The sequence below is a fragment of the Aquarana catesbeiana genome, linkage group LG09 (assembly GCF_042186555.1).
Source record: "Aquarana catesbeiana isolate 2022-GZ linkage group LG09, ASM4218655v1, whole genome shotgun sequence".
In the NCBI taxonomy this organism is placed as follows: Eukaryota; Metazoa; Chordata; class Amphibia; order Anura; family Ranidae; genus Aquarana; species Aquarana catesbeiana.
The window spans coordinates 61,033,153-61,059,468 of NC_133332.1; the positions used below are offsets into that span (position 1 = coordinate 61,033,153).

Sequence of the window (26,316 nt, forward strand, 5' to 3'; positions counted from 1 at the left end):
TTCAGTTTGTGGTGCTCAGATGCAGTTTAGTTCACTTTAATTGTTTCTTCTGTAATGTAACAGGAAGGGTTTTTAAACAGATTTTTCAGTCTCTGAATATACTGTAGTTCATGGAGTTTGGGTTGAGAAGCTGTCAGGATAACATTTTTTAATTACATACCTGTGAAGCAATGAGCTCATTAACAAAAAGGTAGGCTTAGGTTCTGCCAGACAGAATGCAATGCATAATAAATTATATTAAAAAAAAAAGGAGTATAATTAAAGGCTATTCTGTTTATTACCTAATAATTACTCATTATTTAATATTATGCAATTATATTTATGCTGCAAAAAGAAATGATTATGTTGGTCTCTGATGGTGTCTAAAGTATGGCACCATCTCTTTAATGTTGCATGATGGGTATTTTACCGAGGGGTGACAAACATTTTATAATTCCGAGCTCTTGAAGCATTGGTTTTGGGTTCTGGGGTGATCTCTAGGTCTTTCTTATCCACTGTTGGTTTCAATGTAAGCTTCTGGAGTACAGTAGTGAAAAACAAGAAAAGCTCCGTACGGGCTAGACCTTCTCCTGCACATACACGCTTACCTAAAAAGAAATAAAAGGAAAAAAAATCAGCTTTAAGATAGCAGCCACAGAGACCACATGTACAACCTGCAAGATACAGTTTTCTGATTGTTGGTAACATGGTGCTCTGGTAACACCTAAATCTGAGCTTGGTCCACCCTACATGTTTCGTCATACGTGATGTTATCAGAGGCAAGGACAAGTTTATCCTTGTGTTTAACTTTGCACGCTATGCCTAAGCTAAGGAGTTCCTGTTTGGATAGCTATGGTGACTGCTCGGCTGAACTTGGGTGAATGTCTTTCTTAAACTTTTCAAGTGCAATTGACCACTTATAGCCTGAGGGTCAATAAGCTCTAATAAGCTGCAGAGCATTTAAATGTGGGTGTACAGCATTGGATGTCACTTTCTTGGTTGAGGTTGAACTGTCTTCTGTTGCTTGCATGAATACCATCCCAGGGATTCTTCTTTTATGCAGCATCTGATGACCCCTTTGGTTAGACTCTTCCTTCCAGTCTTCGAGATGTATGTAAATGGCCTGCAAAATGAACTTTTGCTACTGCTTCTATATGCCCTGCTCACTGGCTTTGTTTGCACCTGTGCTGGAATGCCGTATAGATTTCTATGGGTTCTTCATATGTTAGTCTTGAGCTAATCATTAAGTGTAGCGGCATCCTAGTTTTTATGAGGTTTTTAGTATGGTAAAGTGAACCTTTACCCATTAAATTAACTTCTCATCTGCTCACTCCTCTCTCTTTGTTACTCAACTACAGATATTATTTTATAAAAAGTAATTATTATTATTATTTTTTTTTTTTTTTTAAATAGTACCATTTCCTAAATTTCTTGCCTAGAAGTAAGGTCGACCACCCCATGGCTCCTAGGATGCCCATGTTACACATTTAGGGAGGCAGTGTTTCTGTAAGGGATGAAGTATTGCTCCATTTCAATCTTGACAGAGACCTGAACATGAACGGGACCTTGCACATGCACATACATACTTCCTTTGGGTCTCTGCCAGGTATTTGGAACCTGGAAGTGACCTGCCCTCATGTCTGCACACGCATGAGCTCTCCCCGGGCAGGAGTTTCAAGATGACAGCACAGAAGCAGAGCAAGGCAAGAAGAGGTTTATGAGCAAGGAAGACAACACTTGACTCAATGGACTAGTAACTATCTTTTTTATTATCTTAGAGGGAAAATTATTAGGGAGTTGAAATTTAGTTTTACCTAGATACGGTGAAGTTCCTCTTTAACTTGTTCTTACGCAAACAACAGTTAAGTCCTGTCTTCTATTCATATTTCTACTATGTATAATTGTGCGAATGAGAAAATATAGCTAGTTTGATCAACACCTTTGCTGAACAAAAGCTATCAAACATAAATTACTAGTAAAGTCAGCAGGAAAGTGCATTTGATTAAAGACTGTGTCTATCCTGATCTGAATAGGTTTTGCCTCAATCACATCCCTGCCTTCCCTGGAAGTTTATGTCTACAGATAAAACAAGTAAAGCCCAATCCATTGCGATTTTCTTCTAACCTAGAAGCAGTGACTTTATATATGCAGAGGAAACGAAGCATGTATACAGAGCATTACATAGCACACAAAAAAAAAATAATATTTATAGGAGCAATGGTTATATCATTTAAATTATAATAATTACATTTAGCTTATTTATGTTACAATGGATTCCTATTAATATTTGCATAGTTCTTTGGTACCTGCAGAAAAAGGCATAAAAGCATCATTCTTCTTAAAGGCTCCATTCTCATCAAGAAAGTGTGCAGGATCAAAGTTAGTAGGATTCTTAAAGAATTTGGGATCTTTCAAAACAGATGTGAGGGTAACAACCACCAAGGTGTCCTGAATTGAAAATAAGATACAAATACAATCAAAACATATATATTATCATCACAGATTTTCATTTGGGGTTTAGGAGACATATGTTAAATTATTTTGCTCCTTAATTTAGGGATTAGCAACCTGAACTTGAACTGGCAGTATGCCCTGCATTTTAAAAGAATTTGTCACTTTGCCACCCCCCAGACCATTTTATATTGACCTCTCCAACAAACTCTGCCACTCCTTCCACCATCACAGCCACCAAAATACCTAGGGTCAGCTGGTGTCAGATCTCAGATGGAGGAGTGACCTAACCTCATCCATTATATAACAGTGCTCAGGCCTTGTGGTAGACCTGAGGACTGCATCATGGGATGGGGTCACATGTCTCCTTAGCCAAAAACACTGGATATTTGGCAGCAACGGCCACAGAAGAGGAGAATTGGGGGATGCTTGGAGAAGTAAAGATCCTGCCAATTTGCCCTGAATGTGACAGGCTCTCTTTAAAGAAATTTGCCTTTAAATTGTTTCCATTATACAACTGACAAAATCAATGCACATCAACAAATTTTGTTGGGAGATGATCACTTGACAATTCCTTTCTAAAACAGACGTTTCTACTCCTACCTTAGGAATCCTATATCCTCGGAAGGTGATGTCTTTGCTGGTAGCATGAAGTAATCCTGATGGAACTATATCAGCAAATCTCTGGATTTCATGTATAACAGCATCTGTATATGGCATCTTGTTCCTGTCTTCCACAGAGGGAAGGCGATCTTGTCCAATCACGGCGTCAATTTCTTTCTGGACCTTTTCTGCAGGTTACATGAAAACTATGATAGAAATGGAAGGGAATTGTCCCCCAACAAAACATACCATCAAAAGCAAAATATCTTCATGAGAAGGCAATGTTGTGCAATGACTAATCAAGGACATGCTCCAGGCTGGAGAAAGAGATATAAGCAGCAGAAACATGATGTGAGATTCAGGGACAGAAAAAGCCAAGGGTATAGAGCAGTAGAGCAGGGGCGTTGCTAGGTCTGCAAAAGATCTGGGGCTAGAGCCCATAGCAGCGGTCACCAACCTTTTTGCAGGCGGGGGGGGGGGGGGGGTGGTGGTTTAAGAAATTTTTTGCGGGGCAATTTGTGCAGTGGCTGGTGTTGGCGCTTCAATCATCATGGCACCATGGTTGATAGTTGATATGGTGTCAGGGTGATTGAAGTGCATTATTTCTATTGTTATATTGTAATATATAATGAAGTGGTTCAACAGTGCGATCCAGTTCTGGGAGGGCGTCTATTGACATCCTCCCAAAACCGTGCTCACTGCGGTGCACACCCAGCTCACTCTATAAAACAGCTGATCACAGATTGGGGTAAAGAACCAATAACAGCAGCTCTTTACCACGTGACCAGCTGTGTCCAATCACAACTGATCGAGATGTAAACACACTTGCCGGTTATCGGCATTCCTTTCCTCACACTGAAAAAAGTGGCCAGTAGGCAAGCGGTTAAACCTGCATGGGGTCCAGCTTTTTCATTTAAAAAAATGACTTTAATAACGCTTTAGGCCTAGGTCACATCTATGTGGGTTTACAGTGCATGTTTGCGCAGGCATGGCAGACCATTCCGTTGAATGGGCTGCTGTGCCTGCATTTTTAGAAAAACGCAGCAGCTTTTACACTTTGCGATTTCCCTGCAGTTCAATTTTAGATGTGTGGGGGTGCCATTAAGAATGAATGGCAGCCTCGTGTGTTTTTAAACAGCAGCATGTTTTGACTCTGGGTGCTGGAATTGCTGAGATTCCTGCACACGCTGCTGTTTAAAAAATAAATTCCTAATGGCACCCCCACGCATCTAAAAATGCAGCGCGATTGTGGGTGCAGGACCTGCAGGGAAATTGCACAATGCAAAAAGCACCATGCGATTTCAAGGCCGCTTAAAATGCTGCATGCACCTTTTCTCTGCAGGAAATTCAGGCATGGCAGCCCGATTAAATAAATGTGCTGCCATCACAGCGCAAAAACAGGCCGCAAACCCGCATAGATGGGAACTAGGCCTAAAGGAAGCCCAACAAGCAGTGGTGCATTTCACCATGTCTGTGTGGAAGATGTGCCAGTACCAGTGGTGGTGGTGCATGCTAGTGCTCTAATTGGTGAACAGTTCAGCCACAGCCAGATCAGGATTTAGTCCACACTCACAGGCAGAGTATTTGGGGAGAAGGACCTACCTGGTCCTGCCCAGCTGGGCTCACCATCCGCTGGCTTTCAGCACAGTGGGCACCTGCTCTCTCCCATTCGGATCCCAGCTCCAAAGCCTCTGGCTCTCACCACCACTGCCGCTCCCTCCCGCTCTGATTTCAGCTCATATCCTGCGGCCTCCCGAGTCTCAAACGTGCGGCCTACATTGGGCGGGGTCAGAGCAGCAGTGGAGCTCCTGGCCCCACCTGCTCCCTGCTAGCCGGGGAATAATACAGTGCAGCGCTGCCTGTCTCCCGCCGTATACATAGTCACTTCGCAAGGCGGAAGTGTACTGATGCGGGTGGGCGGAGAGAGATGATGTAATATCTGCTCGCCCGCCCTCCCACTCGCTTGCTCGCTCGCTTCTTTCACCTGCCTGCTCGGCTCCGTCATGCAGCCCGTCCACCGCGCTTGCGGCCCGGTGGTTAGGCAGGGACCACTTCGGTAGGAGACTTGGGGCTATGGCCCCCAGATTCGGGGCTATAGCCCCAATAGCCACCCCCTAACGACGCCCCTGGTATAGAGCAATTGTGAGTAGTCAGATAAGTCACTAGTCAGAGTTCCTTCAGAAGGTCCTTTAAAAATAGGTAAAGCATAGACAGAAAAGAGATTCTAAGGCAGACCAGGCATCCAGTTATGGATTCAGAAAGAGGTTTGTGGCATGTTCTTCAACCTATACTTTTCACCTTAACCACTTCATTACAGGATACTCTCACCCCCTTCCTGCCCAGGCCAATTTTCAGATTTAAGTGCTGTTAATTGTGGGATCATGCAACATTGCACCCATATGAAATGTTCATCATGTTTTTTTCACACAAATAGAGCTTTCTTTTGGTAGTATTTAATCACCACTGGGTATTTTTGCAAAACAAAACCTAAAAGAAAAGAAAATTTTGCAAAATTTTTTTTTCTTTGTTTCTTTATATAAACAATAAACTATTGCAAATAAATAATCTTTCTTCATAAATGTAGGCCAAACTGTATACTGCTACATTTTTTTCTGGTGAAAATAACCCAAATCAGTGTTTATTTTTTAGTCTGTAAGAAAGTTATAGAGTCCACAAACTATGGTATATATCAGAAAATCGATCAATCCTGATGCACTGATCTAATTTTCTGAGACCCAAAAACACCAGGACAGTACAAATACCCTCAAATGACCCCTTTTTGGAAAGTAGATAGTCCAAGGTATCTAGTAGAAGGCATGGTGAGTTTTTTAAAGTTGTCATTTTTTGTCACGTATTTTGGAAAATGAAGAAATGAAAAAAATATTGCTTTTTTTGCAATCTTTTTTTTTTACATACTGTCAGCAGTGCAGTACAGCGTCATCATATAACTGGTGTGACGGCGATCAGGGGCACTGACTGGTGACAGTATGTAAAAAAAATGTAATAACTTTTTTCAATTTTTTTCCTTTTTATGCCATTTCCTTCTTTTTTTAAGATTTTTTTTTTACACACTGTGACCAGAGCAAAACAGTGTTACCACAATAACACTGTACTACTCTGGGGTAGTAATTAGGTTTTTTTCGCTTTTTTTTTTTTTTTTACACATTATGATGGCTTATACCAGTCAACTGCACTGGAATAGGCAACCGTTTTTACTGAATTAAACTGATTCATTCAGTGTTTACTATTGTGATTAGCTGTGATTAGCCACAGCTAATCACATGGTACAGATGGGCTGTGATTGACCCTGTCAGTACCATGTGATCACTGTGACCGATCTTGCTTGCAACACAAATATACACAATGAATGGCATGAAGAAAGCCATTCATTGTGTACAATTGCCATGTGATCTGCTGTGATTGGTCACATCGATTACATGGTACCGGCAGCAGGCTTGTACACTGATCAGTCATCGGCTGAAATGGATATTTTCCATTTTTCATACACAACTTATCACTTTGTTGATGCTAGCTGCTGATTTTTTTCTTTGTGTCTTTTTTCCTTGTGAGTCACTAGTAGCGCAACTTTTTCACAATTTTTCCAAGAATAATGAACGTCCCGTCCAGCCATCATATTAAAATAGGCTGGGCGGGAAGTGTTTAAAGTGATTTACTTTAAGGTCATTGCAAAGGACAACGGGGCACTCTTTGCAACTGGAGAAAAAATGTTTACTATCTGCATATGGAAAGGCTTCTTCACAGTGAAAATACATGAAATATTCTTCACACATGAAATAAATTCCCTCAGAAACTAGTTCCAGCCAGCTCAGATGATGGTTTTAAAAAAAAACTGTATTGATTTCTAAATGCACAGCATATAATTGGCTATTAAAGCCTAAGTTTACTACAAAGAAAAAAAAATCAGCACAAGAGACATTACTTATGATGATCAATGTAATGTGTCCTTTGTGCTGCTGTCTCCTCTTTTAGTGGAAATCCTCTTCTTCAAATTCCCACCCCACCCCGACACCATAATCTTCCAACATGGCAGGGGTTAACGGAGCCAACTGTGCTGTGGTCTACCAAGGGTGCTTTTGTACACATGCCCATAGCGGCTCAGTGAGTCTATGGGGACCAACCTATGCTAGGCAAGAGTGGGTTAAACAGTACAGGTTCTACACCCACTGTTTTTGTGGCTGTTTTTGTGGAGGGCATGCAGCCTGAACATGCACACCTGGCTGCCATTACACAAAAGTACTACTACTTTTGTTACACATGTTGGATGTACAGTTAAGCCCCATACACGCTATTAGATTTTCTGCAGATTTTTTTCTTCAGATTTACCAAAACCATGTAGTGCAAGGGCCTGCCTGATTGCATACAAATTGAAACTCTTAAGGTTTGACCTCATATTATATGGTTTTGGTAAATCTGAAGACAAAAATCTGCAGAAAATCTAATAGTGTGTATGGGGCTTAAGTCAGCTTTCTTACCTTATTCCTGTAAACATGATGCTACAAATTTATGTCTTCTGTATTCTGGGTATGTTTCTCAATATGCATGCTAATCCTGTATGTATGGATTGTATGGATGGATGGATGGATTCTGCACACTACCAGTTCTGTTGCTTTGTATACAGGGTATAGTTCTCAGTATGTGTTCTTATCCTGTAGTATGGATACTGCACAGTACCAGTTCTTTTTGTCTGTATACTGGGTGTAAATCCAAGTTCCTGTTCTTTTCATGCATGTACTGCACAGTGCCAGTTTTCTTGCTTTGTACACATAGTGTAATCCTCAGCATTTTTTTTTTGCATGTATTATATGAATAACACACAGTATCAGTTTTCTTTTTTTCTGTATGTTAGATATAATTCTTAGGGTAGCACCCTCCTAGATAGGTGTCAGGATTAGGTAAATTTAGTTTTGTCTCACTGTGTCCAGTTGAACTGTGTTTTTGTCATTAGGTACATTTAGCTTGTCTCACTATAATCAGTATGGCTGCAATTGCAGTGTTAGGTAAATTTAGTTGTGCTTATTGTAACCAGTGCAGCTGTGTGTGATTAGTTAGGTCTGTTCAGTGTTTCAGCTGCTGCTGGTTTGATTGCTTCCATTGCTTTCCAGAGAATAAAACAACATCCATTGCTTTCCAGAGAATAGAACAACTCTCTGGAATATAGGTGTGGAGCAATGCAAATAACAGCATGAATATTTATACAGCCCTGGACAATCCCAGGTAGGGTGGTCCTGAAGGTTGCTGGGAGTCTGTAAAAATCCTCTGAGACACAGAGCTTCTGGGTCTTTTCCTTTAGGAGAGGAACTAAGCCTGGAGGGCTTGCTGCCATCTGGGCAACACTGCCATGTGATTGTTGTTTGTGAGGCCTCAGGTGGGTGACCGAAAGGCCTGGATGCTGAAGCGACAAAGAGCTGACTGAGGGACTGTTGTCTGAAGATCTAGTCTGCTATCACAGGAAAAAGGTGTTGCATGAATGTTGGAAGGAGGCAATTAACTTTCCCCGGATATTTTTTGAGTACAGACTGCTGTGAGAGATCTTAGAGGCTTTTGGGCTGCTGCCACCCCCTCTGGAGATAGAGAGTCAGCTGTGTGTTTGTGTAAAGGGAACGTCGGCTGGTGTCCTGAAAAGCTCAGTCTATCTAGTTCTTTTGAAGAGACAAAGGGACTCTGCTCTGATTGCTCTAAAGAAAGAAGCTTGTGTGCTTTAACTGCTTCTACCAAAGCCAAGTCCATAGTTTGCTTTTGCAAGGACTACATAGTTCTTTTTGGACTATCCCATGCAATTCCCTCAACCCTATCCCAGTTACCCAAAAATAATAACACCAAAAAGAACAGCCCTAGACTTGCTATTGAGCCAAAGTCTGACTGTGATCATGGGCCTGTCTGCAGAGCAATTACTGGGAAAAGGAATCTGGGCAATTTCTAATGGCTCCTTCCGGGTTAGTGCTACATAAAGATTCATTCTTATTCTGTTTGTAGGAACAGGGCCTATACACATTCACAGATGAGTAGTTACCCAGCTTAGTTAAAAAATGTGTCTCATTCATCCAATCCTCTTTTATAGCTCATATAGCATGTATAGGTAAAGGTAGGTCAATACAAACTATATTTCTTGAAGCCACACCCAGAAGACCTTGTAGCAGATGGTGCCCTAAGCATTGTGATTTTTTTCCTGCCTCTGTAAAGTATCCCTTCAAATTATTTTGGCAACTGTGCTCATTATAATTTATTCACACATGTCAAACATTATCAATTTAACTAAATAGATGCTTATGAGAAACCTTTCCCTGTAAAACAATATCTAAGACAGCCTTTCTCAACCTTTATACCTGTGGGAACCCTTGAAAAAATTACCATGTCTAGGGAAACCCCTGCTAAGAACAATTCATTGGGAGGAGGTGGGAAAATGCACCTTACAACAGTGTTCAGTGTAACTGTTTACAGTAGGGATGAGCTTCGAGTTCGAGTCGGGTGACCCGGCCCCCCTCTGACATCACGGGGAATGCCACAGGGAAGTCCCCGTCAAGTCCCCGTGCGTCAGAGGGGGCGGGGTCACCAGGTGGCTCCACCCCCCCATTATTTAAGAACCGTCAAAAGAGGAGAAGCGTCACACAGCGGGAGCCTCCCTCCATGCCATCATGGATGCGGAGCGGCCCGAAAAGAAGATGAAGACAAGAAGATGAAGACAAGAAAATGAAGAGAAAAAGATGAAGAGAGAAGCGTCACACAGCAGGAGCCTTCCATCCAATCATGGATGCGGAACGGCCCGAAAAGAATATGAAGATAAGAAGATGAAGAGAAGAAAATGACGTGGAGGGAGATGCCGGACGAGAACACCGGAGAAAGAAGCAGAGGATCAGAGGAAGAAGAAGATGGAGGAAGAAACCGAAGGAAGATAGAAGAAGGAAGATAGAAGATGGAAAAAAGAAGACTTTAAATAAAGGAATTGTCAAAAACTGTCTCTTGTCATTTTTAACATTTTTGACAGGTTTTTTGTGAAATGGTAGGGGTACTTTTGTACTCCCTTACCATTTCACATGGGGGGGTGGGATCTGGGGGTCCCTTGTTAAAGGTGGCTTCCAGATTCCGATAAGCCCCCTGCCTGCACACCCCCACAACCACCGGCCAAGGGTTGTGGGGATGAGGCCCTTGTCTTTATCAACATAGGGACAAGGTGCTTTGGTGGGCTACCCCAAAGCACCCTCCCAATGTTGAGGGCATGTGGCCTGGTACGGTTCAGGAGGGGGGAGGCGCTCTCTCGTCCCCCCTATTTTCCTGCGGCCTGCCAGGTTGCAAGGAATATTATACTTTTATTGTTTGACTTTAAGCATTATTAAAATCACTGCTCCCGAAAAAATGGCCGTTTTTAAAACTTTTTTTTGCATTGATACATGTGCCTTGGGGCAGTACCCGGGTCCCCAAACCCTTTTTAGGACAATAACATGCAAATTAGCCTTTAAAATGAGCACTTTTGATTTAGAACGTTCGAGTCCAATTGACTTCAATGGGGTTCTAACGTTCGTGCAAAGTTTTGGTCTGTTCGCAAGTTCTGGTGCGAACTGAACCGGGGGATGTTCTGCTCATCCCTAGCTTACAGTCATAGTCAGAATGTGACTCTTACAGACAGCTAAAAAAGATAATTGATGGCATGTTGCTGGCTCTTCCAAGTGGCGTTGGCTCCAAAACTTTGCAGCCACCATCAAATTGGAGGTCAACCAGCCACAGCTTCAGGAACCCACAGCAACCTATGGAGCAACCTTAGGGTTGATTATGGGTGGTCTAAGAGGAAATGTAGCACTATCCCCATGGGGCCACTGTAGTTTTCACAGGTTCTTTCCCAAAACAGGGCAGAGGCAGCCAGGCACACAGCAACGGTCCATACACTCTGGCTTATGGAACAGTCTAGGAGATTTTTTTAATTGAATTTGCTTGTGAAACTGGTTACAGGAGGTGATTTGGGGTGGTATGGGATACACAAAAATGTTAGGTATTGTTAGCAGAGGACACTTCTCATTCAGTGACAGCAGCACAAGTAACAGATAGACTGGAAGAGTCTATAGCTCCACAGCTGGGACCATGATGTAGGTTTAAGCATAGGCAAAGGTAGACTTTAACAGTCCATAGGTTTATGGCTGGGGACCATCATTTAGGTATGAGCATAATCAAAGGTAGATTGGAAAAGTCCATAAGTTCACGACTGGGGACCAAGAAGTGGGTTTAAGCAAAGGCAAAGGTAATCCTAGATCACAGAATCCTAGAACAGGATCAGTCAATAGGTGCATCCTCTTGTAGAGTAGTCCAGCATCCAGTCCAAAGGGCTCCAGGGCAAGCACCCCCCTCTCCCTTTTCAGCTCACAGATCCATTCCCTCCACAGGGAAGAAGACAATCTGCTCAGGGCTCCAGACTATTTAACAGCCTCCCAGTCACCACTTCCACTAGGCCCTGCTCAATTTTCAGGCTGGGCATTTGATTTCCCCCTCCCCAAGCTCCAGAAACTTCCTCCAGTGGCAGGTGGAAGCAATCAAACTGCCAGTCTGTGCAGCCCTGAAAAGACAGGACCATACAATTACTGCTCCCCTGGTTACAGAAGTAGCCAAAAACGAAATTTACCTAGCAGCCTAACTAGGAGGGTGCTACAGAGAATTACCTCTCACTCCATCTCTTGTGCACGTCTGGGGCAGGAAGTAAAGGGAAACTTCCACAACAGGACAAATATTGCAAAAAATAACCCGACAGGCATTTTACCCCCTGTGTTAGCTGAAAAAAAAGCTATAAACTATGTTAGTAGCAAGCTATACACTATGTTATTAGAAAGGCAATATTGTAGATAATAATATCAATTTTATCTGGAATGACAAAAGTCATACAAACATCTAGAAATACCTTGTATCTCTGGAAATTTCTGCATTATTAGGAAGGCATATCTTAGGGTAGCACTTGAAGTCTCCGTACCAGCAAAGAACAAGTCAAGAACTGATGCCAACAAGTTCTCTTCAGTAAATTCAGTATTTGTTTTTTTTTTTCTCCTATAATAAAACACAGATACTCCAAATTAGTTGCGATGCATACATATGTATACATACACATATGTATTCTTTATTTTAGTGGCCATCATAGGGTATTATATATGCACTGATGTCAAAGCTAACATAACATTATTTCTAGCAAATATTAACATTTACAACTTACCGTGTTTTATAGACAAGGTCGTGTGTCCTGGATTGTAGACATGTGCACTGCCAAAAAATGTGTTCACTTTGTAACTTTGGAAAAAATTGAATCTGTTATGTTTCATTTGTTTAGATATGGTATTCATTATTTTGATAATTCGTAAAAAATACGAAATGAGAAAATCCAAAGAATATAAATCCGAAAATAAGAACGAAAATCAGAAAATCAGAAAATTTGAAAATCAGAAAATAAAAACGAAAATCCTGAAAATTTGAAAATCCGAAAGTAAGACTGAAAATCGGAAAAATTCGAAAGAACGAAAATCTGAAATCTTTTAAATTTGGCTGTTAGTAAACATAACAGAAATACGAACGTAAATACCAATTAATCCGAAGTTACGAATTATCCAAAATAACGAATGCTGCATCTAATAATAATGAATTAATATAATAATTAATAATAATTATTATAATTATTTATTATTATTAATTTGTTAACGTTCCATTCATTTAGATGCGGCATTCGTTACTTCGGGTAATTAGTAACTTCGGATAAATTTGTTTTCGTTACGTTCAGCCAAATTTGAAAGGAAATTCCAATACCTATAATTTAATAGTTAGCAATAGTTATTATTAGTTAGTTATTCAGATTTTCAAATTTTCGGGTTTTCGAATTCTGGGATTTTCGTTCTTATTTTCGGATTTTCAAATTTCGGATTTTCAAAATTTCAGATTTTTGTTTTTTCAAATTTTTGGATTTTCGTTCTTTCAATTTTTTGGAAAAATTTGTTAAAGGGGTTTTTGTCAATTTGAAAATATTTCTAAATTAACAAATTTGTCGAATTTTGTTGAAAAACTAATTTGGAACTAAACTAATTGCATATGTCTACTGGATTGGTTCAAGAGGATGGGGAACACAAAGCTGCATGCTTAGATAAGGCTCTGGTATAATTTTTTAGGGAGAAACCCATGCCGTTTCTGTTTGCTTTTTTTTGTGTGAGGTTCCCCATTAACATCTATATTAGACCCTTCACAGCTGACTTGCTTGCAAACAGAACAAAGCAGCCAGGAGCTGTCACTTACTGCCACTTCAAGCAGATGTGTTTCTTTGTAAATGTCAGTTATGGTGCAGTAGCTGTATATATGGTACAGATGTGTCACTTCACAGGCAGAATAGGGGCATCCCCCCCCCCCCGCATATTATTTAACCACTTCAACTTTGGAAGGTTTTACCCCCCCCTCCTTCATGGTCAGAGCATTTTTTGCTACTCAGCACTGCACTACTTTAACTGGCAATTGCGTGGTCATGCAACACTGTATGCAAACTAACTTTTTTTTTTTTTTTAACAAATAGAACTTTTTTTTGGTGCTATTTGATCATCACTAGGTTTTTTATTTTTTGTAAAATAAATGAAAAAAGACCAAAAACTTTGAAATAAAAAACAATCTTTTCTACTTTTTGTCATAAAACATATCCAATGAAATCAAATGTCATCATCAATGTAGTACAAAATGTATTCTGTTACATGTATTTGATAAAAAAAAAAAAAATTCCAAAAGTGTATATTAATTGGCTTGTGTGAACATTCTACCATCTACAAACTATGGTATACTGTATATTTGAAAACTAATCAGTTCTGATGTACTGATGATCTCATTTCTATAGGCCCTAAAATGCAAGGACAGTACAAATTTCCCCCTAAATAACCCCTTTTGGTAACTAGACAGTCTGAGGCATTTAGTAAGAGGCATGGTGAGTTTTGTGAAATTGTATTTTTTTGTCACAATTTTTTTGAAAATTTAGAAATTGAATAACATTTACATATCAGTACAGTACAGCGTGATCATATGACTGATGTGGGGGATCAGCGACACTGGCTGGTTACAGTATGTTACAAAAAAAAGTAATAATTTTTTATTCTATGGATTATTATTTTTTTTTACATTTTGTTTGTTATTACAATGAAGATAATTGTAACAGCAAAGTTTTCAACTGTCATGAGTGGGTTAACCATTCATGACAGATGTAGTTACCAGTGATCTGTGATTGGCTACAGCTAATCACATGGTTGACCCAGGTACCATGTGATAGCTGTGGACCAATCTCAGCATAGGCAACACAGCTATTATAAATTAATTCCTTCATGACAGTCTTGTTGACATGGTGATCATGTGATCGTATAGCAATAAGCCACATAAGTAAATAGATGGGGAATGAAGCAGGTTACATCATTGCCTAAATATGACCACATGGCCATATTTGGGCAATGATGTCACCACTATCACTGGCCCTTCCTTTATATAGCTTATGATAGATCAGGAAGCTTCATTTGGCTTTGTGTAATGTCAGACCAGTTGTGTGCGATGGGCCATTGGGGTTTTTTTTTCTTGAGTCTGCAGGTGCAGCCATCATGATTGACAATGGATTTACCCAGAGGCACACTTTTGGGGATTTTTAATTTTTTAATAAAGGACTTCTTAAAAGTTTAGGTGTCTTTTTTTTATCTAAAATGTAGGTTTTCCCCCTCCCCCCAAAAAATAATCACACAGTTTTCATTATCATTAGAAAATACTTTATCAAAAACAGCACACAGACCCCTCCAAAGGTTTCCCACAATACATACCAAACTCTTAGGGGCCTGCTTTGTATTTTGGGGAACCTGTGTGGTCAGCGTACCCTTTTATCTTAAAAAAAAAAAAAAAAACAGGAAGATGTTATTTTCCTTTGTAAATATTAGTACTTTAAAAAAAATCACTGCTCCCAGCCGCATTAAAAAAAAAAATGTTTGCAATGGTACATGTACACCAGGGCATTGCCCACACCCTTGTTATTTTTGCCACCCCTTTGCCTATTAGCCCACAAAATGGGCATGCATTTGACAGAATTGATTCCCATCAATTTCAGTAAGGTTTTGGTTTGATATCTGAACTTCTTTAAAGTCTGCTGAATCAAACCGAATTTAGGGACGTTTGGCTCATTACTACTTACTAGTCATTTTCTGACTTTTTTCACCTGGTGATGTGGTCAGTAACATACTTTTTTGGTACAGGAGGTGTTTGGGAAAGGGTGATGGGAATGTACCAAAAAAAAATTCTGTCAAAAATATAAATGTTTCCTGACTCTCCTCTCACATTGTTTCCTTTTTTCACAGAAACCTCGCAAACAGATATCCGACGTGAGAAACTTTCTTATTTAATAGCTGGCAGCAACAGGTCAGTCGGTTTAACACTATCCATATTGATTGAACGGAATATAGGCAGATAGACGTTTACACATAGTGTCAGGGATGTATACACACACCTATAAAAATCCCTTAAGATCTGACTTCTAGTCTAATCTTGTATGCAATGTTTCTGTTCAGTTTTTGTTTAGATTATTTTTCGACTATTTATTATTATTATTATTATTATTATTATTATTATTATTATTACTATTATTACTATTATTATTATTATTTTATTTTCTTTTTAGGGTGACCGTCAGCTCTTAATATATGATTTTTAGAGTTTTTTAGAGTCTTCTATAGAATTATACAATATACAATTTTGATTTAATCTTTTTTGTATTTTCCGCATGTTTGCCCTTATACAGTACCTTGTCCTCAGATATCTTTTCTTTGTATATTTTCTTGTGCTTGTTTGATAACCCTGATGAAGGGGGAATCCTATCTCCTGAAAGGTGTTGGCTTGATGTACCTGTCATTACTTTTAACATCTTTTGATCTACCACCAAACACGTATTAGTTTGGACAAAGGGAGCTCCTTCCTTTTAACTTTTTCAAGTCTATATGCGGAAATGACCATAAGGAATAACCACGAGGTAGCAGCCCACGTCCCAAGAGGGTTCACTGCCACTATCCAAAATTGGACACAATTTAATGGAGGGACTCTGCGTGTCCGTATTATCACCCATCTACGACTAGTGACTGATCTAGTCAGTCCAGCTTGGTCTCCAGCACAAACAGAGTGTCCTAGAATGACAACAACTTCTTACTGTACTGTATCTGTAGGAGAGCAGTGTTGTCATCTTTAGACAGGGAGTGTGTTAGGGATTTAGCTATGAATTATTAATCTCCCATTCTCCGGATCTCCATAACAGAAGACAGCTATAAAGGTGGATAGCATTGTTTGAGATTTTAGTTCAGTGCACAGGAAGTTACAAGGACACCGGATTTAGAGGAAAAGAGATTTAATCTCCAAATATGGAAAGGTTTCTTCACAGTGAGAGCTGTGAAAATATGGAATAGACTCCCTCCATAGGTGGTTCTGGCCAGCTCAGTAGATTGCTTTAAGAAAGGCCTGGATTCTTTTCTAAGTGCACACAATATAACTGGGTAATGAAATTTATAGGTAAAGTTGATCCAGGAAAAATCTGATTGCCTCTCGGGGGATCAGGAAGTAATTTTTCCCCTACTGTAGCAAATTGGATCATGCTTTGTTGGGGTTTTTCGCCTTCCTCTGGATCAATTGTGTGTATAGGATTGGGTATATAGGATTATTTGATATTATTTTTTATTTATTTTTATGGTTGAACTGGATGGGCTTTTGTTTTTTTTCAACCTGACTAACTATGTAACTATGTAACCGGATTTCTGGAAGGATGAACACATTTTGGACCTGCAGGATGAACACATTTTGGACTTGCAGAAAATGTTTCTTAAAAGAGAAAACTAATGTGGCTTCCACATCTATGCACTAATATATATTATACTATATTTTTGTTCTTGGGTTTATACTTTAATTCATGGTCTAGGACTATGATTTCCTTCTCTCCTGCCTCAGAATGTGAATGGGTCCTCAACATCATAAGATAAAGTACAGGACTAGTGGTGGATGCTGGTACTGCATTGTACACAAAGACACCTCTGAGAAGAAAAGCGACATACCCAGAGAAGAAAAGTGGCTTCAGGGGTCTGGTCATCAATACCACAATATCTGGTGCTTCGGCTGCCTTGGGGCCAAGGATTAAGGTAAGTATTCCTGTCTACTAGATCCCAACTGTACAAAACAAGAATTAAATCCTACACATGCTGGGGGAAGGGCTTTCCACATCATTTAATATTTTTGGCCAGTCTGAATCAGGCTTTAAAGCCATTTTGGTATTAGTGTACTGTAGGGATCTACTGTCTTCTACTGTCTGAATTTGTAAATGCCTGTAAATATATTATGTATGCACTTCCCACCCCTGAGTTTTTGGCTTTGAAACCCTGGAAGGAAGAAGTGGAGAAAGACAGAAAGTCTCAGCCACATCTCCTTCCCATGCTCCAAGTCAGAAGAGACAATTATACACTACTAGGGAGGGACTAACACACAGAGTAGATAGGCTGACTCTAAGTTCCATTGCCACCACTCAATTGCTGCTGGTTAGCATTCCAAGCTGGTCAGACAGCAATTTGAAGATCCCCTGTGATGTCTGATCTTGTCTTCAGGTCTCCAACACAAAGACAGATACCTCATAATTCTCAGGGGCCCTTGCAATTGGACCTTGCTGCAACATTCATCCAGGGGTATCTCTATTAATAACCATATAAACCCAAGTACATGCACACAATTCCACCAGGGCTCTGTTGGGTTCTTTGCAGATAATATCTGTTTGTACATTGGATGTATGTACTGTTATTAATCTTTTCTTATATAAAGTTTGTATTATTTCTATATTGGTGTACATGTATATGCTTCTTGATAATGCTATATGCTGGTTGCAGTAATTCCTCTGCTCTTGATTACTTTTTGATAAGATTACTGATTAATTTCCCAGGAAAGTTTTGAAGTTTAGGCACCCTTCCTAAGTGGAGATGCTGCCCACTTTATTATAAAACCCACTCTTACAGGTTTAGTGCAATATACTGTTTTGGGAGAGCCTCTTCTCATACCCCCCTGAAAACCAAAAAAGAAAAAAATGGCTACATTACATTACAGTACATTTCCAGGTAGGATTTTCTAAAGCTACCAACTATGTACTCATAGCTCATAGCCATTGCCAATTCAAGTCAGTTTAAAGGCATACAGACTCATTATGATGAGATATCTCAGGTATATTTGAAAACTAATCAGTTCTGATGTACCGATGATCTCATTTCTATAGGCCCTAAAATGCAAAGACAGTACAAATTTCCCCCTAAATAACCCCTTTTGGAAACTAGACAGTCTGAGGCATTTAGTAAGAGGCATGGTGAGTTTTGTGAAATTGTATTTTTTTGTCACAAATTTTTTGAAAATTTAGAAATTGAATAACATTTACATATCAGTACAGTACAGCGTGATCATATGACTGATGTGGGGGATCAGCGACACTGGCTGGTTACAGTATGTTGTAATAATTTTTTATTCTATGGATTATTATTTTTTTTTACATTTTGTTTTTTATTACAATGAAGATAATTGTAACAGGAAAGTTTTCAACTGTCATGAGTGGGTTAACCATTCAAGACAGATGTGGTTACCAGTGATCTGTGATTGGCTACAGCTAATCACATGGTTGACCCAGGTACCATGTGATAGCTGTGGACCAATCTCAGCAAAGGCAACACAGCTATTATAAATGAATTCTTTTGTTGACATGGGGATCATGTGATCGTATAGCAATAAGCCACATAAGTAAATAGATGGATGCATACAATTACTGTAGCTTTTTGTGAGTGTGGTCTCTATGCAAATGGAATTTTAGTGATTAAGTGCAGCCATGTTTACTTTGAATACCCAATTATGTGCAAGAGATTTTAAAAATGTTTTTTTTCCTAACACATAATTGGGTATTCAAATTGAACATAGCTCACCATATTGAGTAACATTTATTTGGTAGAAAGAAGAATACAGTTTGCAATGTGAGCTACTACTTACGTAAGTCAGCACAAAGATATTAGTTTTATTATTTTTTTATATGAGGGAATGTGACCCACTTAATTTAATTAACACTGTCAATAATAATATTCTATAAAACAAATTCCTATACATACTTTGTACACTCTGAAGAAAAAAATAATTATATTCATCATTCCAATGCGGGGAATAAGTTACCCTCCCAAATATTTCAAGATATATGTGTATATATATATATATATATATATATATATATATATATATATATATATATATATATATATATATATATATATATATAGTGGGGGCGGAAAGTATTCAGACCCCCTTATATTTTTCACTCTTTGTTATATTGCAGCCATTTGCTAAAATCATTTAAGTTTATTTTTTTTTCCTCATTATTGTACACACAGCACCCCATATTGACAGAAAAACACAGACTTTAACTCAGGTGCTGTCCATTTCTTCGTGTGTGTCCGCAGCAGTCTCTCTGTCTCACCTGAGACAGAGAGACTGCTGCGGACACACACGGCTGCAGCATTCTCTCATGAGACCTTCACCCCCCTCCATCCTCCATTTACTGGACAGCACCTTCCCAGGAGTATACAGGTCAAAAGATCTCCCCTCCACCCAGCCCGTGACAGGTCCACACCACCCCATAACCATTTCTCTACAAACTTAAAGGAGAACCCACACACCATCTATTATCACATAGAACGCTTGAACGTGGACTGGTATGGAACACAGAAAATCGCATCTTCCATTTCAGGCCGTTTTTTCCAACTAGCCATCATGTTGATGTACATATTTTGGCCTACTGGCATATAGAGACTGCACCCTGGTTCTCAATAGGCTCTGATGAAGAGGTTATCCTCGAAACGCGTTAGCCAACTCTAAACACCCGCCTTAACATGGGCTCATGATATTTTTAACCCATTTTTAATTTTTCATGTCTTTTACATTTTGTCACCTGTTTGCATGATACGTAGTATTGGTATTATTCAATTGCTTTTATTTGCTCTTTATTTCCTCTGAAATAAATTTTATATGTTTTGATGTGAGCTTGATCACGCGCCCTTCATCCATCACTCTCCATATAGCCTTACCTGACCACCCCGGGGTCAATCTCTGGGCAGCGGGACATGCAATACCATCTCTTCTAGCTTTGATACAGTTCACAATACTACTCTTCTCAAACCCAATCAGACCCTCACAAGCGCAGGAGTAATTTCTTCCTTGTCCACAATCTAGCTCACAGTGCATGTCAGAGCAAATGAGAATCATGAGGTCAAAGGAACTGCCTGAAGAGCTCAGAGACAGAATTGTGGCAAGGCACAGATCTCCCAAGGTTACAAAAAAATTCTGCTGCACTTAATGTTCCTAAGAGCACAGTGGCCTCCAAAATCCTTAAATGAAAGATGTTTGGGATGACCAGAACCCTTCCTAGAGCTGGCCGTCCAGCCAAACTGAGCTATCGGGGGAGAAGAGCCTTGGTGAGAGAGGTAAAGAAGAACCTAAAGATCACTGTGGCTGAGCTCCAGAGATGCAGTCGGGAGATGGGAGAAAGTTGTAGAAAGTCAACCATCACTGCAGCCCTCCACTAGTCGGGGCTTTATGGCAGAGTGGCCCAATGGAAGCCTCTCCTCAGTGCAAGACACATGAAAGCCCGCATGAAAAAAACACCTGAAGGACTCCAAGATGGTGAGAAATAAGATTCTCTGGTCTGATGAGACCAAGATAGAACTTTTTGGCCTTAATTCTAAGCGGTATGTGTGGAGAAAAAACAAGCACTGCTCATCACCTGTCCAATACAGTCCCAACAGTGAAGCATGGTGGTGGCAGCATCATGCTGTGGGGGTGTTTTTCAGCTGCAGGGACAGGACGACTGGTTGCAATTGAGGGAAAGCCAAGTACAGGGATATCCTGGACAAAAACCTTCTCCAGAGTGCTCAGGAAATCAGACTGGGCTGAAGGTTTACCTTCCAACAAGACAATGACCCTAAGCACACAGCTAAAATAACAAAGGAGTGGCTTCACAACAACTCCGTGACTGTTCTTGAATGGCCCAGCCAGAGCCCTGACTTAAACCCGATTGAGCATCTCTGGAGAGACTTAAAAATGGCTGTCCACCAACGTTTACCATCCAACCTGACAGAACTGGAGAGGATCTGCAAGGAGGAATGCAGAGGATCCCCAAATCCAGGTGTGAAAAACTTGTTGCATCTTTCCCAAAAAGACTCATGGCTGTATTAGATCAAAAGGGTGCGTCTACTAAATACTGAGCACAGGGTCTAAATACTTAGGACCATGTGATATTTCAGTTTTTCTTTTTTTAATAAATCTGCAAAAATGTCAAAAATTCTGTGTTTTTCTGTCAATATGGAGTGCTGTGTGTATATTAATGAGGAAATAAAAATTAACTTAAATGATTTTAGCAAATGGCTGCAATATAACAAAGAGTGAAAAATTTAAGGGGGTCTGAATACTTTCCGTCCCCACTGTATTTTTAATCTACTACTGATAGGTAAATTTAGTGGGTTACTTGTTAGGTGAAGTTAGATTTGCCTCTGTTCCAGCTTGGCTGAGTTGTGTGTAGTTCCACACTGCGCCGGTGGGTGTCGTTGTCCCCATGGGTCGGTGTTGGAAAGGCAACGTGTTGAAGCGTATGAGTGCTCCTCTGTCCCGGAGACAACTCGGTGGAGGTCCTCCGAGTTGCATTCTGGGAGAGGGTATTTATGGGACAGACGCCATGTTTGGGGGTCTTTTCCATCCACCTGCTGGCCCTCCTGGCCGACAGGTATGCATTAGGAATACCACCTCGTGGTCCTCCGTTCCGGAGGCCCACGTCGCTGCAGCGTGTGGGTGGGCCCAGAAGCCTGCCTGGGACCTACCACAGCAGCAGAGGAATGGTCCTGAGCTGTCTATCCTGAGAGAAGAAGCTGGACAACTGAAGAGATCCCAGGGGAGGACCCGTCATGGAAGGATCATGCAGAGTGCTGGTCTGGAGAGGGGCCTGGTGACTCAGTTGAAGGACGCATCCTGAAGTAATCTTACTGCATAGTACTGCCGGGTTGGTGTAAAGGTTCAAGTGCTGTGTCTGATATTCACCGTAAACCATTACATCCTGTGGGAGAGGATCGTACCGGTTCTGTTTCAAACAAGTCTGTGGCAGAGACTTTTGTTCGTGCTACGTAGTGGCTGCTAGGCAAGTGAGAGAGGCCTATCCAGGCGGGCAAAGATTGAATCCCACAAGGGGAGTGCATTCAATTACAAGTGTTCAATTCCTAACAATGTACTAAAGAATACTACAGAAAGGTATTTGAGCTTCCCTGCAACTTTCCTTCTGCCTCTTTCTTGCTACTTCCTTTATTACCTGTTCATTAAAGCATTGGAAAAGATACTCAAGTGTTTGGTACCTACATTGTCCAGAGGTAAACTCAACGGGACCCTAGACCCGGTGCCGGTGAAACAGAGGTGGCGGGAGTGAAGGTAACAGCCCGTTTTAAACCAGCAGCTCCACCGAGAGTTATTGCTACATGTGGGGTTGTCGTCCGGGATTTGTTGGCCATCAACTTCCCGCAACCTAGAGAAGTGTTTCACCAGGAGTTTACGGTGAAAGCTGGACTTTGTCAATTTCTCAGGAGAAGAAGAGGTTAAAGTTGCAGGACTTTATTTCTGACTGCGTAGGCGGCGGGCACCAGTGAAAGCCCGGGAGCTACGTGATCAGAGGAACAAGTGGGAGGAGCCTAGCCTACTTGATACCGCATGGGACGCGTGTATGTGTGTTGGCACCAGAGAAGAAGAGAGGCCTCGTGATCGTGCTGAGAAGATCAGAGTGTGGCCATGTCTTTTTCGGTGATGCAACCAACTGTGGGACCTAAGATGTTTCCTACGAGCATCGCTGCGGGTGCTATGCTGACCGGAACCTTGCTTACGGATACCGGCATTCGTCTGAAACCGAAGGAAAAGTTTGTTCTTTTTACAGTCGGAGATATTGAAGGGCTGGGAGTGCTTTGCCACAAGTGTGAAGGACTGGCCATACATCTCCGTCCATTTTGTCGCTGCCCGCGATGTGGAGAGTATTTGTTTGTGGTGGAACAACCTACTATGTCGCCTTGTGCTTATCGTATGGATTGGGCTACAGGTATTGCCACAGTGGAAGCTGCTGCTACTGTTGAAAAAGAACGGCAGGCCGTGATTTCACCTGTTGTCACCGAGAGTGTTCCTGAGAAAGGTACTGCGGTAGCTAACTCATCAGCGGACATTACTTTGATTTCTGCGTCCACTACGCCTATCCCCATTGTACCTGTCCAGAGGAAGGTGGGATATGTAAAAACTTCCCGCGGCCGTGGTCGAGGCCTACCCCAGAGACTACCCAAACCCGGAGAAGTCCACGTCAGGAACGGGTGAGAGATCACAGGGGAATGTATCTGGGACTTTGTGTAAATATTTGCCGGCAGAAGAGTTGAGAGATTCGGAGATAGATTCCTTGTCGGATCTCTCCGGTGATGATGATTTATTTAAGACAATGTCGCCGGAACTGTTATGGGCTCAGGGAGAAGATGTTGCTTCTGCCTTGACTTTCTCAGAATGGACAGCCCTGGATTCTGGGAGAGCATCGCCTTGTGTGGAGCCACACAGTACTATCAAGGAGACATTGCCTAAAGTTACTACTTTGGTTCCGACACCCATCGGGTCTATGGTGAGCAAGTCATTGAACTCTTGTGTGCCCCCTGGTTTGGGGAAAAATAGATCGTTGCCTAAACTTGCATGTTTGCAGAGAATGCTTAACAAGCGTGTGGCTACGGAATATGGTTTGGAGTTTCCCTATGTTACTCAGGACATTATGCAAGAGATTGAAGCCAACTGGGAGCTCTGGTACAGTGAAGCTGTTTGGGACTATTTGTCTGTGCCTCAGCCTTTCCGGAAAACTGGATATTCTGTCGCTATGGATGAACGCTTCAGTGGATGTTTCCTACACTGAAACTATGGTCGGCACATTCATGCTGACAAAGTGGTCATTTGCAGACCCGGAAAAGATGACGTTGTGTACTTCATTACTACAGTGGATAAACTGGGAAAGACACTGACATTGCCAGATCCTCGGTTTTACTGGTGATTATGGATAAAGAACTGTGGGGTATGTAGATAGACAGTGTCAGTGTTTAGAAATCTTCGTGATCAAGATTTGATGCCCATCTCAGTGTTTCTAAATCCTAGGCCCGTTTTGCTAGCTGGATTCTTCTTTTTTTTTTTCATTTAAAAGATATGATATACCTAAATATATATATATATATATATAGGGATGGACTCCTCAAGTTATTTTAGTTGGTTCCTTAAAGGGAATATAAGAAAAATTATGGGAAGAAAGTTTCATTTTTCTTTCAGAATGAGACTTTGCTCCTAAACTGTATATATCTTGTGTGTGTTTAACTTTGTTACTTTTCAGGAGCAAGTGGACCTACTATCAAGCTGTTAGGCTTTTCAGCTAGATAGATAGTGGGGTTGCAACAGTCTTATGCCCTGTACACGGTCGGATTTTCCGACGGAAAATGTGTGATAGGACCTTGTTGTCGGAAATTCCGACCATGTGTGGGCTCCATCACACATTTTCCATCGGAATTTCCGACACACAAAGTTTGAGAGCAGGCTATTAAATTTTCCAAAAATCCGTTGTCGGAAATTCCGATCGTGTGTACACAAATCCGACGCACAAAGTGCCACGCATGCTCAGAATAAATAAAGAGATGAAAGCTATTGGCTACTGCCCCATTTATAGACCCGATGTACGTGTTTTACGTCACCACGTTCAGAACGATCACATTTTCCGACAACTTTGTGTGATCGTGTGTATGCAAGACAAGTTTGAGCCAACATCCTTCGGAAAAAATCCATGGATTTTGTTGTCGGAATGTCCTATCAGTGTCCGACCGTGTGTACGGGGCAATAATGTGGTTTTGTTTGCGGATGTGAACATATTGTTTAAAAAAAAAAAAAAAATGTTGAAATTGTAATGTCTTTCGACTGTCTTCTTTTCTTCTTTACTTTAATCCCAGTTTTAAGCTCAAATACCTACTCTCAGGCTTGGGAGTTATTTTTTGACAGACGTTGAGGACAACGTCTATTGTAGTGGGGGAGTATGTAGAGCTGGTAGATTTTTAATCTACTACTGATAGGTAAGTTTAGTGGGTTATTTGTTAGGTGAAGTTAGATTTGCCTCTGTTCCAGCTTGGCTGAGTTGCGTGTAGTTCCACACTGCGCCGGTGGGTGTCAATGTCCCCATGGGTCGGTGTTGGAAAGGCAACGTGTTGAAGCGTATGAGTGCTCCTCTGTCCCGGAGACAACTCGGTGGAGGTGGTCCTCCGAGTTGCATTCTGGGAGAGGGTATTTATGGGACAGACGCCATGTTTGGGGGTCTTTTCCATCCACCTTCTGGCCCTCCTGGCTGACAGGTATGCATTAGGAATACCACCTCGTGGTCCTCCGTTCCGGAGGCCCGTGTCGCTGCAGCGTGTGGGTGGGCCCAGAAGCCTGTCTGGGGCCTACCACAGTGGCAGAGGAATGGTCCTGAGCTGTTTATCCTGAGAGAAGAAGCTGGACAACTGAAGAGATCCCAGGGGAGGACCCATCATGGAAGGATCATGCAGAGTGCTGGTCTGGAGAGGGGCCTGGTGACTCAGTTGGAGGACGTATCCTGAAGTAATTTTACTGCATAGTACTGCTGGGTTGGCTTAAAGGTTTAAGTGCTGTGTCTGATATTCACCATAAACCATTACATCCTGTGGCAGAGGATCGTACCGGTTCTGTTTCAAACAAGTCTGTGGCAGAGACTTTTGTTCGTGCTACGTAGTGACTGCTAGGCAAGTGAGAGAGGCCTATCCAGGCAGGCAAAGATTGAATCCCACAAGGGGAGTGCATTCAATTACAAGTGTTCAATTCCTAACAATGTGCTAAAGAATACTACAGAAAGGTATTTGAGCTTCCCTGCAACTTTCCTTCTGCCTCTTTCCTGCTACTTCCTTTATTACCTGTTCATTAAAGCATTGGAAAAGATACTCAAGTGTTTGGTGAATACATTGGCCGGAGGTAAACTCAACGGGACCCTAGACCTGGTGCCGGTGTGAAACAGAGGTGGCGGGAGTGAAGGTAACAGCCCGTTTTAAACCAGCAGCTCCACCGAGAGATATTGCTACATATATATATATATATATATATATATATATATATATATATATATATATATATATATATATATATATATATATATATATATATATA

General features: G+C 41.0%; 1 protein-coding gene across 1 annotated transcript in view; it reads right to left on the bottom strand.

Annotated features, from left to right (window-relative positions):
- Window positions 1–258: 258 nt before the first annotated feature.
- LOC141107717 (cytochrome P450 2C8-like) overlaps window positions 259–26,316 on the bottom strand; it is a 35,734-nt gene continuing 9,676 nt past the window's right edge. The window contains exons 5-8 of the mRNA XM_073598637.1: window positions 11,933–12,072; window positions 3,034–3,221; window positions 2,286–2,427; window positions 259–587 (exon numbers count right to left, since the gene is read on the bottom strand). Coding sequence (XP_073454738.1) covers window positions 406–587; window positions 2,286–2,427; window positions 3,034–3,221; window positions 11,933–12,072 — 652 coding nt within the window. The 3' untranslated portion in view covers window positions 259–405. The remainder of the gene's footprint in view (window positions 588–2,285; window positions 2,428–3,033; window positions 3,222–11,932; window positions 12,073–26,316) is intronic.